Here is a 12,854-nt window from a genome sequence, read left to right on the forward strand (position 1 = left end):
GCAATCTCAGCTAATTGCAACCTCCGCCTCCTGGGTTCAAGCGATTCTCCTGCCTCAGCCTCCTGAGTAGCTGGGACTATAGGCGCACGCCACCATGCCCGGCTAATTTTTTTTGTATTTTTAGTAGAGACGGGACTTCACCGTGTTAGCCAGGATGGTCTCGATCTCCTGACCCTGTGATCCGCCTGCATCGGCCTAATCCAACGCATTTGGCCTAATTTTTATATTTTTATATTTTTAGTAAAGACGGGATTTCGCCATGTTGCCCAGGCTGGTCTTGAACTCCTGACCTCATGATCTGCCCGCCTTGGCCTCCCAAAGTGCTGGGATTACAGGCATGAGCCACCGCGCCTGGCCAGAAACAGCATTTTTAAGCAACCGTTTGCCTTGGGTTCTCTAGGCTATCAAGAAGTGGGGACTTTGGTCATATGCATATAGGAAAAAACAAATCTACTACTCTATTTCCCTTGCAGCCTGTATCAACAACCAGAGGCAGCCCAAAGGGTTCTTCCTACCTATTATAGAAGATGTAACTCTCCTCTGAGGCCAGAATAACTCTGGAAACAGAGATGACCCAACTAGAACTGGGGAGGTTGATACCATTTCTTACCAATTTTAGCAGGAACAACTTAGCAATTAATAGTGTCACCCTGGCCGGGTGCGGTGGCTCACGCCTGTAATCCCAGCACTTTGGGAGGCCGAGGCGGGTGGATCACGAAGCCAGGAGATCGAGACCATCCTGGCTAACATGGTGAAACCCCATCTCTACTAAAACTACAAAAATTAGCCAGGTGTGGTGGCAGGGATCTGTAGTCCCAGCTACTCGGGAGGCTGAGGCAGGAGAATGGCGTGAACCCGAGAGGCGGAGCCTGCAGTGAGCCGAGATTGTGCCACTGCACTCCAGCCTGGGTGACAGAGCAAGACTCCGTCTCAAAAAAAAAAAAAAAAAAAAAAAAAAAGTGTCATCCCACTTACTGTAGGTATTACGAAAAGAAAAAATGTTTTCTTTCTTTCTTTTTTTTTTTTTTTTTGAGATGGAGTCTCACTCTGTCTCCCAGGCTGGAGTGCAGTGGCACGACCTCAGCTCACTGCAACCTCTGCTTCCCGGGTTCAAGCGATTCTCCTACCTCAGACTCCCGAGTACCTGGGATTATAGACATGCACCACCACACCCATCTAATTTTTGTATTTTTAGTAGAGACAGGGTTTCGCCATGTTGGCCAGGCTGGTCTCGAACTCCTGACCTCAGATGATCCACCCACCTTGGCTTCCCACAGTGCTAGGATTACAGGCGTGAGCCACCACGGTGCCTGGCTGACAAAATTGTTTAAACTATTTCTTTATTTATTTTAGAGACAGTTTCACTATGTTGCCTAGGCTGGAGTGCAGCAGCCAATTCACAGGATCAATCATAGTGCACATCACCCTCGAACTCCTGGGCTCAAGCCTCCCACCTCAGCCTCTCAAGTGGCTGGGACTACAGGTATGCACCATCACGCTCAGCTTTCAAATTATTTTAAAATAAAAATAAAACCGAAACCTTAACAATAATTCCTCTCCAGCATATGGCTAGTCTGTTTTTTGAAAGGAAATGAAAGACTGAAATCCCTCAACATTTCTCACTCCGGGCAGCTAACTGGTTTCAGAGCTGGCTGGCCTGACTTCTCATAGAAGACTAAGGGAATGAAGTGACTGCATGGCCTGGCTCTGGTGTACTGGCTGAGAACACAGCACCCACCTCTTTCTGCTGCCATTGGCTTTGTCCTCCGCCAATTGTCTGGATTCTGGCAGCCTCTTGTGAAGGGGCAAGGAGATGATGTGCTCTTAAACTCTCACCCGTCCCAGCACCATAGCCCAGAATGTCATGGAAACTCAAGCGATAGTGAACTCTGAGATAAGCCCAAGGAAGATGCAAACTATCAGCACCATCAGGCGCTTCAATCGCACCTTGTGGTGGCCGCAATGAAGGAGAAACATAAGCACTGAGGAAGTCCTCTGCTCACCTCGTTTCCTCTCATTTTACAAACTCTTGTACAACATGCCACTCCTCCCTGCCCCTCATAGTTTCCAAGCCTTGTAAGAGCAAGTGGAGTGCTGGCCCACACTTTACACAGCTACTTGACAGGCTCTTCATTGCTGGTAAATGACTGTCACAAATAGGTACTAGGGGTCATGCCAAAGTTCGCACATAAATGGAGCCTCACGGACACACCAAAGGGGAAAAAAGCACCAGGGGCCCTTGCAGAAAACCCCGGAGCTAGACAAAAAAAGACAGGTCTGCAGGTCCTCCCAGAGCACGGACTCACCCAAATTTCAGCCCTGAGCCCCCCATCTCCAAACGACAAGCTCCTGCTCAGCAACTGGCCTTCTGTGCTCCCCATTATCCACCAACAGCTGGGTGGGAAAAACCTAGTCCCTTTATAACCTGTAACCTCATCGTGACCTCTGGTCCCAGAGTAGACAGGACTCCCCAAGACTCCAGCCCTGTGCACTCCGCTATCATCACAGGGGCTGAGGACGGACAGAGCCCCAACACATACCATACCTCAACCAAAGGAAGGCTCTTTCATAGGCAGTGCACCCCCCCTCCACCCCCCACGCGACAAACTCAGAAGGTCAGGACTGAAGAGCAAGCTGAGATGGAGAAACAGGCCCAGAGAGGGGCAGCAAGTGGCCCGAGGTCACACAGCGAGTTCGGAACGGGGCTTTACTAAAACCCTAGCCTCCGGATTCCCGAGTACCCCATTCCCACCCGCCTACCCTCGTCAGGCCCGCCTGAGAAGAACATCACAGAACTTCTGCCCCAGTGTCCCCGCCTCCGGAGGGCCACCAGGACTTTGGTCTTCGTCCCGTGCGTCCACTGGCCAAACCGCAGACCCTGCCCACCCAAGGGCCGGGCCCACCGCCGCCCCCGGCCCAGCTCCCGAGCCCAGCTTCCCGCCGCCCGCCGGACCTGCAGAGTCGCACTCCCTGGAGCCGGCGGCGGCAGACATTTCCCTGCCTGCTTCCTCAAGCTCTTCATCCCGCCGCCCGCCCCGCGCGCTCCGCCCCCAGACGAACCCGCCCCATGTGCCCTCTCCATCAATCGAAAGCCTGTCTTTTCCATCGCTCCGCCCCAAAACAGAACGGAGCCCGCCCCCTGTGGGTGGGTCTCCTCCAATCCCCACCGCTCCTTCCGAGACGGATACCTGCCTCCGCCAATTGTCGCGTACCCTGGCCAGGTACCTGGAGCCGAATTACAACCGCGCGGCGTTGGCAGCTCCAGCTCCGGCTCTGCGCACCTGTACCGAGACAGCCACAGGAATTCAGGATCCCGGGTCGCAGGATCGAAGCCTGTGCAGGAACAAAGGGGCGGATTGAGCCACGGGCTTGATGAGCTAGTTCTGCATGACTGTATTATCCCGAGAGACTCGAGCCCTCTACCTCTCGCGCACAGAAGGGTTCTGTGCGCACTAAGGTTCAACTGCAAGAATAATTGTGAACACAAAAGTACTATTCCAAGGCAGAGACCACCGCCATTCCTTGAACCTCACGGTAACTATGTGCCAAGGTCTGTGCTTCGTATAATTATCTTCCTACTCCTCGTAACACACCTTTTATGAAGGAGGAAACTATTATCCCAATTTTCTTTTTTTTTCTTTTCTTTCTTTCTTTTTTTTTTTTTTTTAGACGGAATCTCGCTCTGTCGCCCAGGCTGGAGTGCAGTGGAGCGATCTTGGCTCACTGCAACCTCTGCCTCCCGGATACAAGCGATTCTCCTGCCTCAGCCTCCTGAGTAGCTGGGACTACAGGCACGTGCCACCATGTCCAGCTAATTTTTTGTATTTTTAGTAGAGACGGGGTTTCACCATATTAGCCAGGATGGTCTCCATCTCCTGAACTCATGATCCACCCGCCTCGGCCTCCCAAAGTGTTGGGATTACAGGCGTGAGCCACCACCCCCGGCCTATTATTCCAATTTTATATACAAGGCAACCAAGTTCAGAGAGGTTAAGTCTGAGGTCGCAGACTGACTAGCAGAGTGGAGGATTCAAACAGATGCCAGAGGGTTGGGGGATTTCACCACCCATAACCTCCACCAGCAGTTGGCAGCCTACACCAGAGAAACACATACTCTAAGTAAGCAGTGTGTTTACTATGAAATATATCAAGACAAGTCCTCTGTTTCTCCCTTAATCATACTGCCACTCTCCTTTCTATAAATTCTTTTTTTTTTTTTTTTTTTTTTTTTTCTGAGACGGAGTCTCACTCTGTCGCCCAGGCTGGGATCTCAGCTCACTGCAAGCTCCGCCTCCCGGGTTTATGCCATTCTCCTGCCTCAGCCTCCCAAGTAGCTGGAACTACAGGCGCCCGCCACCTCGCCCAGCTAGATTTTTGTATTTTTTAGTAGAGATAGGGTTTCACCGTGTTAGCCAGGATGGTCTTGATCTCCTGACCTTGTGATCTGCCCGTCTTGGCCTCCCAAAGTGCTGGGATTACAGGCTTGAGCCACCGCACGTGGCTCCTAGAAATTCTTGAGTCACCTCTGTCTCTGACTCAAACCCTCTGACTCAAACTATCTGACTCTGGAACAATTGCTCTTAACCCTTCTGCTATCCTGCCTGCTCTGTTTGTAGAGCACCATGAACCTGACCGAACTGAATGGGATGTGCAAGGACATGATATATGAGAAGACTTGAGTTCCAGTCCTGACTATGGCACTGCCAGACGCAACTTTTAAGTTATCTTCAGCATTTACATACTATTAACCCGTACTTGGCCTTGTCTGATCCTCACAAAACTCTTGGATTATTGGAGAAAGCAAGTTTATACTTCCATTGTATAAATAAAAAAGCCAAGGTCTGAAAAAATAAAATATAGTAGGACCAGGCGCATGCCTGTAATCCCAGCACTTTGGGAGGCTGAGGTGGGAGGATCATGAGGTCAGGAGATCGAGACCATCCTGGCTAACATAGTGAAACCTCATCTCTACAAAAAACACAAAAAATTAGCTGGCCATGGTGGCTTGCACTTGTAGTCCCAGCTACTCGGGAGGCTGAGGCAGGAGAATCCCTCTAACCCGGGAGGTGGAGGTGAGCTGAGATCACACCACAGCACTCCAACCTGGGTGAAAGAGTGAGACTCCGTCTCAAGGAAAAAAAAAAAATACAAAAATTAGCCGGGTATGGTGGCGGGCACCTGTAATCCCAGCTATTCAGGAGGCTGAGGTAGGAGAATCACCTGAAACCAGGAGGTAGAGGTTGCAGTGAGCTAAGATTGCACCACCGCACCCCAGCCTGGGTGACAGAGCTAGAATCCGTCTCAAAAAATTAAAATAAAATAAAAAATAGATAAAATGTAGTGTTCACATTCACATCTAGGAAGTAACAGAGCTGGGATCTGCACTGAAATATCTGAACTCCGAGGGCTTTGGCATCAGAACCTGAAGTTTCAAACCTGGTCCTATTACTTCAATTTTATTTTTATTTTACTTATTTATTTATTTATCTATTTATTTTGAGACAAAGTATTCCTCTGCTGCCCAGGCTGGAGTGCAGTAACATGATCTCCGCTTACTGCAACCTCTGCCTCCCAGGTTCAAAGGATTCTCCTGCCTCAGACTCCTGAGTAGCTGAGATTACAGGCACGCGGCACAACGCCTGGCTAATTTTTGAATTTTTAGTAGAGACGGGGTTTCACCATGTTGATCAGTCTGGTCTCGAACTCCTGACCCCATGATCCGCCAACCTTGACCTCTCAAAGTGCTGGGATTACAGGGGTGAGCCACCACACCCTGCCCCTATTACTTCAATTGATGATTGATCTTGGGTAAGTTACTTGCCTCCTCTGTGTCAATTTACTCCTCTGTAAAACAGGATATCTACTACTTAGTATTGTTCAGAAGACTAAACGGAGAAATACAGTTGTTGTGCATTATCTCGATATCTAGAAAAATGTCTGGCACACAGTACGTGCTCAATTAATGTTAGCTAACTGTGATCTCTTGTTAGCCGAAGTTTCTCTAATAGTAGACTCTTAGCCAAGACACTTCCATTCTCTGGCCTTTCGTGCTGTACAACATTATCCATCAAGGACTAGGTGAAAAAAAACTAGTTCCTTTTGCCTCTAGTGCCTCTAGTAAAATGAAAGAGTTGGGCTGGTGGATATCTAAGAGTCTGTCAATACTGAGAGTCCCTTCTCACCCAGGTCCCTCCCTAAGGAAATCTTCATCATGACAAGCACTCGGAGAAGTTGGTTGGTACAGAGTTTCTCTGCTGGTTACCCCAGGTGTGGTGTGGACTTCAGAAGGATGAGCAGGTAAGGGGACTGCAAGACACACACCCAATCCTAAAAGAAAGAAGTCATCCTTGACTCCTCTCTCATTCTCATAGCTACCAACCTCTGTTCATGCAGTCAACAAATACTTATTAAGTGCCTGCTATATGCCAGGCACTGTTTTTTGTTTGTTTGTTTGTTGGGTTTTTTTGTTTTTTGGGGTTTTTTTTTTTGTTTTTTGTTTTTGGAGACGAAGTCTCGCTGTGTCCCCCAGGCTGGAGTGCAGTGGCGCGACCTCGGCTCACTGCAAGCTTTGCCTCCCGGGTTCACGCCATTCTCCTGCCTCAGCCTCCTGAGCAGCTGGGACTATAGGCGCCCACTACCGCGCCCGGCTAATTTTTTGTATTTTTAGTAGAGACGGGGTTTCACCGTGTTAGCCAGGATGGTCTCAATCTCCTGACCTTGTGATCCGCCCGCCTCGGCCTCCCAAAGTGCTGGGATTACAGGCGTGAGCCACCACACCCAGTTTTTTTTTTTTTGTTTTTTTGTTATTTTTTAAGATGGAGTCTCGCTCTGTCACCTAGGCTGGAGTGCAGTGGCACAATCCTGGCTCACTGCAACTTCTGCCTCCCAGGTTCAAGCGATTCTCCTGCCTCAGCCTCCCGAGTAGCTGGGACTACAAGCACGTGCCACCATGCCTGGCTAATCTTTTTTTTTTTTATTTTTAGTAGAGACGAGTTTCACCATATTGGTCAGGCTGGTCTTGAATTTCTGACCTTGTGATCTGCCCGCCTTGGCCTCCCAAAGTGTTGGGATTACAGGCGTGAGCCACCGTGCAGGCTGGCACTGTTCTTATCTCTGCAGATGAAGTTGTGAAAGTAACCCAAACTCACTGCCCCCATGGTGCCCTCATTCTCATCAGTTGCAAGATGCCTCTGTATCTTGCAAGTCCACCCCTCCTTCCCCATTCCCATCGCCAGGGCTCTCCCAAGTCCCAGCCTCATTTTCCATTCCTTAGCCATTCCAATACATTCCTATCTCCCTGCTCTGGCCTCTCTTTTTCTATACTATTGCCAGAGGAACTTTTCTAACTTGCAAATCTTGCCTTATCACTCTCCAGCTTAAAATTCCTTAATGGCTCTTTGCTGGGTAGCTAAGACCCTTCATGAGATGCTCTCTGCTGACCTTTCCTGGCTTAGCTCTCTCCACAAAAATTCACCTCCTACATGAAGCCTTCCTGAGCTGTTTACAGGCGAGAGGGTGCCACGAGTTAAAGTAGCACTGTAGTAAAACAAGAAAGAGCTCAGGTTCTTGTTTTTTTTTTTTTTTTTTTTTTTAAGGGGGGTGGGGAGACAGAGTCTCGCTTTGTCACCCAGGCTGGCAATCAGTGGCATGATCTCGGCTCACTGCAACCTCCACCTCTTGGGTTCAAGCAATTCTCTTGCCTCAGCTTCCCAAGTAGCTGGGACTACAGGTGTGGGCCACCACGCCCAGTTAATTTTGTGTTTTTAGTAGAGATGGGGTTTCACTATATGTTGGCCAGTCTGGTCTCGAACCCGTGACCTCACGTGATCCACCCATCTAAGCCTCCCAAAATGCTGGGATTACAGGCATGAGCCACCGTGCCTGGCCTGGAGTAGAACTATATAATCCTGCCTAATCCTGGCTCTGTCATTTACCGGCTAGGTACTCAGGCAACACTCTTATCCTCTCTGAGCCTCAATTTCCTCATCTATGAAATGGACACATAGATAATACTTCCTTTGTAAGATCGTGGTAAAGAGTAAATGAGGCCAGGCTGGGCACGGTGGCTCACACCTGTATTTCCAGCATTTTGGGAGGCCGAGGCAGGTGGATCACAAGGTCAGGAGTTCGAGACCGGCCTGACCAGTATGGTGAAACCTCGTCTCTACTAAAAATACAAAAATTAGCCAGGCATGGTGGCCTGCGCCTGTAATCCCAGCTACTCAGAAGGCTGAGGCAGAACAGTCACTTGAACCCAAGAGGCAGAGGTTGCAGTGAGCCAAGATGGCGCCACTGCACTCCAGCCTGGGCAACAAAGCAAGACTCCGTCTCACACACACACAAAAAAAGTAAATGAGAGGCTGGGCGAGGTGGCTCACGCCTGTAATCCCAGCACTTTTGGAAGCTGAGATGGGCAGGTTACCTGAGGTCAGGAGTTCGAGACCTGCCTGGCCAAAGTGGTGAAACCCCATCTCTACTAAAAAATATAAAATTTGGGCAGGCACAGTGGCTCACGCCTATAATCCCAGCAGTTTGGGAGGCCAAAGTGGGCGGATCACCTGAGGTCCAAAGTTCAAGACCAGCCTGGCCAACATGGTAAAACCTGTCTATATCAAAAAATACAAAAATTAGCCCGGCGTGGTGGCATGCACCTGTAGTCCCAGCTACTCGGGAGGCTGAGGCAGAAGAATCGCCTGAACCCAGGAGGTGGAATTTGCAGTGAGCTGAGATTGTGCCACTGCACTCCAGCCTGGGCGACAGAGCCAGACTTCGTCTCAAAAAAATAAAATTAAAAAAAAAAAATTAGCCAGGCATAGTGACAGGTGCCTGTAATCCTAGCTACTTGGGAGGCTGAAGAAGGAGAATCACTTGAACCCTGGAGGCAGGGGTTGCAGTGAGCCGAAACCGCGCCATAGCACTTCAGCCCAGATGGGCAATAAGAGTGAAACGCGGTCTCAAAAAAAAAAAAAAAAAAAAAAAAAAAAGCCGGATACGGTGGCTGGTGCCTGTAATCCTGTAATCCTAGCACTTTGGGAGGCTGAGGTGGGTGGATCAAAAGGTCAGGAGTTCGAGACCAACCTGGTCAACATGGGGAAACTTCATCTCTACTAAAGATACAAAAAATTAGCTGGGCGTGGTGGCACGCGCCTGTACCAGCTACTTGGGAGGCTGAGGCAGGAGAATCACTTGAACCCGGGAGGTGGAGGTTGCAGTGAGCCAAGATCGTGCCATTGCACTGTAGCCTGGGCAACAGGGCAAGACGCCACCTCAAAAATAAATAATTAATTAAATTTTAAATTTTTAAAAAAAAGGAGTAAATGAGATAATGTGTGAAAAGTTCTTGGAATAGTGCCTAACACATGCCAAATCAACAATGAATGCAAGCTATGAGTCTTCTTGCAGAGGGGAAAAACATTTTCTGAGTTCTTGCTCTGTGGTAGGCACTTTTACATGTGTTATCTCATTTAATTCTCACGACCCCATGTATAAGGTATTCATTACATACAGAAGCCTATAAAAACTATAGTTCAGAGAGGTGAAGTAGCTTGCCCAAAGTTGTCAGCTAGGAACTGGCAGAGATGGGTTTCAAACTCAAGGGGCTGTATAGCTTCAAAACCCAGGCTCTTTGGTGTTATTTCTATTATTATACCTCCTACAACTACTATTAATAATCATAAAATATGTTATCCTTATTATTTTAAGATTTAGAGATAAATTTCCCACTGCTTAATAAATTTTAAACCTCTTGGCTGGGTACCGTGGCTCATGCCTGCAACCCCAGCACTTTGGGAGGCCAAGGTGGGTGGATCACCTTAGGCCGGGAGTTCGAGACCAGCCTGACCAATGTGGTGAAACCCCATCTCTACTAAAAATACAAAAAATTAGGCTGGGCGTGGTGGCTCATGCCTGCAGTCCCAGCACTTTGGGAGGCGGACGCGGGTGGATCACCTGAGGTCAGGAGTTCAAGACCATCCTGGCCAACATGGTGAAACCCCGTCTCTACCAAAAATCCAAAAATTAGCTGGGCGTAGTTGCGGGTGCCAGTAATCCCAGCTACTCGGGAGGCTGACGCAGGAGAATCGCTTGGACCCAGGCGGCAGAGGTTGCAGTGAGCCAAGGTCACACCATTGCACTCCAGCCAGGGCGACAAGAACGAAACTCCATCTCAAAAAAAAAAATTAGCTGGGCATTGTGGCGGGCGCCTGTAATCCCAGCTACTCAGGAGGCTGACGCAGGAGAATTGCTTGAACTGGGGAGGTGGAGGTTGTAGTGAGCCCAGATTGCACGACTGCACTCCAGCCTGGGCAATAAGAGCAAAACTCGGTCTCAAAAAAATCAAATAAATATCTTAACCAGGCATTCAAGGCTCTATAATCATGTTTCTACTTCCTTTTTTTATCTTATTTTTTGGAGACAGGGGTCTCATTATATCGCCCATGCTGCAGTGCAGTGGAGCAATCATAGCTCAATGTAGCCGTGAACTCGTGGGCTCCTGTGATCCTCCCGCCTTAGCCTCCCAAGTAGTTGGGATTACAAGCAAGCTACTAAGCCTAGCTGCTGCTTCTGCTTCCTTTTCCCTTATCCCCTAGTTTGAATCCAAGGGCAGTCCACTTCCTGGCACAGCAAGCAAAAAAGGTGAAATCCCTGGAGGCTCAGGCTCCACAGCAAGACCACAGAGAAGACCAGCCCTCTGCCACTGCCACAAAGACAAGAGATAGCCTGAAAGAAGACAGCTAAAAGTGCTGGGTAAACACTTAAGCCCCAGCACCTGTTGGCTTGAATTTGCATGTCCTATGACTAATCCTCTGCTCTGTACACAAACTCTCCTTTACCTGCTGGGCTAACTTCCCATTCTAAACAAATTTTGTCCTAGAGGCCACTAACCTTTCACTGCTAGCCCAAAGCTAGACCATTTTCTCAGCTGCAGTGAGTGACAGCAGGGTTCAGGGGCAGGAAAGCCAATATGACAGATGGTTCTAGCTGTGAGTTCTAGCTGTGGGTAGCAGACAGAGGGAAGCTGGGCTGCTGGAAGCTGCTCAGCCTGCCAACTTGTAAGAGATTCTGCATCACAGTCACAACCTACCCTGTGCAACCCTGCCCAGAGCCAGGAGGGCAAAGGGGCCCTGCTCTGGTTAACACTCAACTCCAGAAACTGTAAACACAAAAGCAAACACCATGGTTGGCTGGCAGCCTGGGGGCACTGTGGCTTTACACCAGCAGCTTTGAAAGGACACAGAAACCATGGGGTGTGAGTCTAAAGGGTGGAAAGTCAACTGGGGTGGGTGGGTGAATACCCAGCACCCACCCACCCCCAGGGAGCCTGGGGTCTTACCTACCTGGACAGGCTCTGGCAACTTCGTGGAGGAACATCCTGGTTTGTGAACCAAAAGGTAGCTGGAATACGAGGCTAAGCTCTGCTGTGTCCAGCTGGACGGTCACATCTGAGCCTGCACAAAGGAGTCAGGAAATGAACCCTTGGCTGCCAGGAGCTAAGTGTTTGATGCAGCCTAAGGCTAGAGTCCTCAGAATGGAGAATCAGCAACCCGGACTCCCAAAGCCCCTTCAGCCCTTAAGCAACTTACTTGGGACTGCTGCTGGCACAAGGAAACCCTCTGTACCCTGAGTTCCAAATTAACATCATCCCCTCTTTATAGAGGAGGCAGATGAAGGCTCTGAAAAGTCAATAAGCCTCAACTGCAGTACTAGATGGAGCTGGGAGAGAACAGGTTCTCTGGATATGTAGTCTGTACCCCTCCTGATGAAATGAAAAGCACATAGAGGCAGACAAGAGGGGATGTCCATGGGCCAGTCTACCTGACTGTGCCAGGTAGTGTGATAGGCACAGGGAATACCATGGTGAAGAGAATACGTGTGTGTCCATCTCAGGGAGCTAGACTGTAGAAGGCTTCCCTATTCATAGCATATACCCAATACTGGGCACATGGTGAGCACTCAAAACATCTGCTGAACTAAGAGACAAACAGAAGTAACCTAGCACAGCAATTAAGAGTGTGGGCTCAGGCCAGGCACGGTGGCTCACACCTATAATCCCAGCACTTTGGGAGGCAGAGGTGGGTGGATCACAAGGTCAGGAGTTCGAGACCAGCCTAGCCAATGTGGTGAAACCCCGTCTCTACTAAAAATACAAAAGTTAGCCGGGTGTGGTGATGGGCACCTGTAGTCCCAGCTACTCGGGAGGCTGAGGCAGGAGAATGGCGTGAACCCAGGAGGCGATGCTTGCAGTGAGCAGAGATCACGCCACTGCACTCCAGCCTGGGTAACAGAGTGAGACTCTGACTCAAAAAAAAAAAAAAATGTGGGTTAGGCCGGGCACAGTAACTCATGCCTGTAATCCAGCACTTTGGGATGCCAGGGCAGAAGGATTACTTAAAACCAGGAGTTTGAGACCAGCTTGGAAAACATAGTGAGGCCCCCCTCCCCCATATCTGTAAAAAATTAGCCAAATGTGGAGTCCCAGCTACTTGGGAGGCTGAGGTAGGAAGATTGCTTGAACCCAGGAGGTTGAAGCTGAAGTGAACCATATTTGTGCCACTGCACTTCAGCCCAAGTGACAGAGCAAGATCCTGTCTCAACAAATAAAATAAAAGAGTGTGAACTCTAGAATCTGGATTCTCTGAGTTTGAATCTTGGTTCCACCCCTTACTAAACTGTTTAATTTCTCTGGGCCTCAGTTACCTTGTCCATAAAATGGAGATGAAAACAGTGATAACCTCATAGAGCTGTGAGAAAAGCCTGATTTAGGCCGGGCGCGGTGGCTCACGCCTGTAATCCCAGCACTTTGGGAGGCCGAGGAGGGTGGATCACGAGGTCAGGAGATCGAGACCATCCTGGCC

General features: G+C 49.3%; 1 protein-coding gene across 1 annotated transcript in view; it reads right to left on the reverse strand.

Annotated features, from left to right (window-relative positions):
• Positions 1–12,854, reverse strand: part of INPP5B (inositol polyphosphate-5-phosphatase, 75kDa) — a 96,862-nt gene that overhangs the window by 79,571 nt on the left and 4,437 nt on the right. Inside the window, 3 exon segments of the mRNA XM_011969513.1 lie at positions 2,954–3,067; positions 3,070–3,333; positions 11,337–11,447. Coding sequence (XP_011824903.1) covers positions 2,954–3,067; positions 3,070–3,333; positions 11,337–11,447 — 489 coding nt within the window.

Source organism: Mandrillus leucophaeus, unplaced genomic scaffold, assembly GCF_000951045.1.
Source record: "Mandrillus leucophaeus isolate KB7577 unplaced genomic scaffold, Mleu.le_1.0 Scaffold895, whole genome shotgun sequence".
Classification (NCBI taxonomy): domain Eukaryota; kingdom Metazoa; phylum Chordata; class Mammalia; order Primates; family Cercopithecidae; genus Mandrillus; species Mandrillus leucophaeus.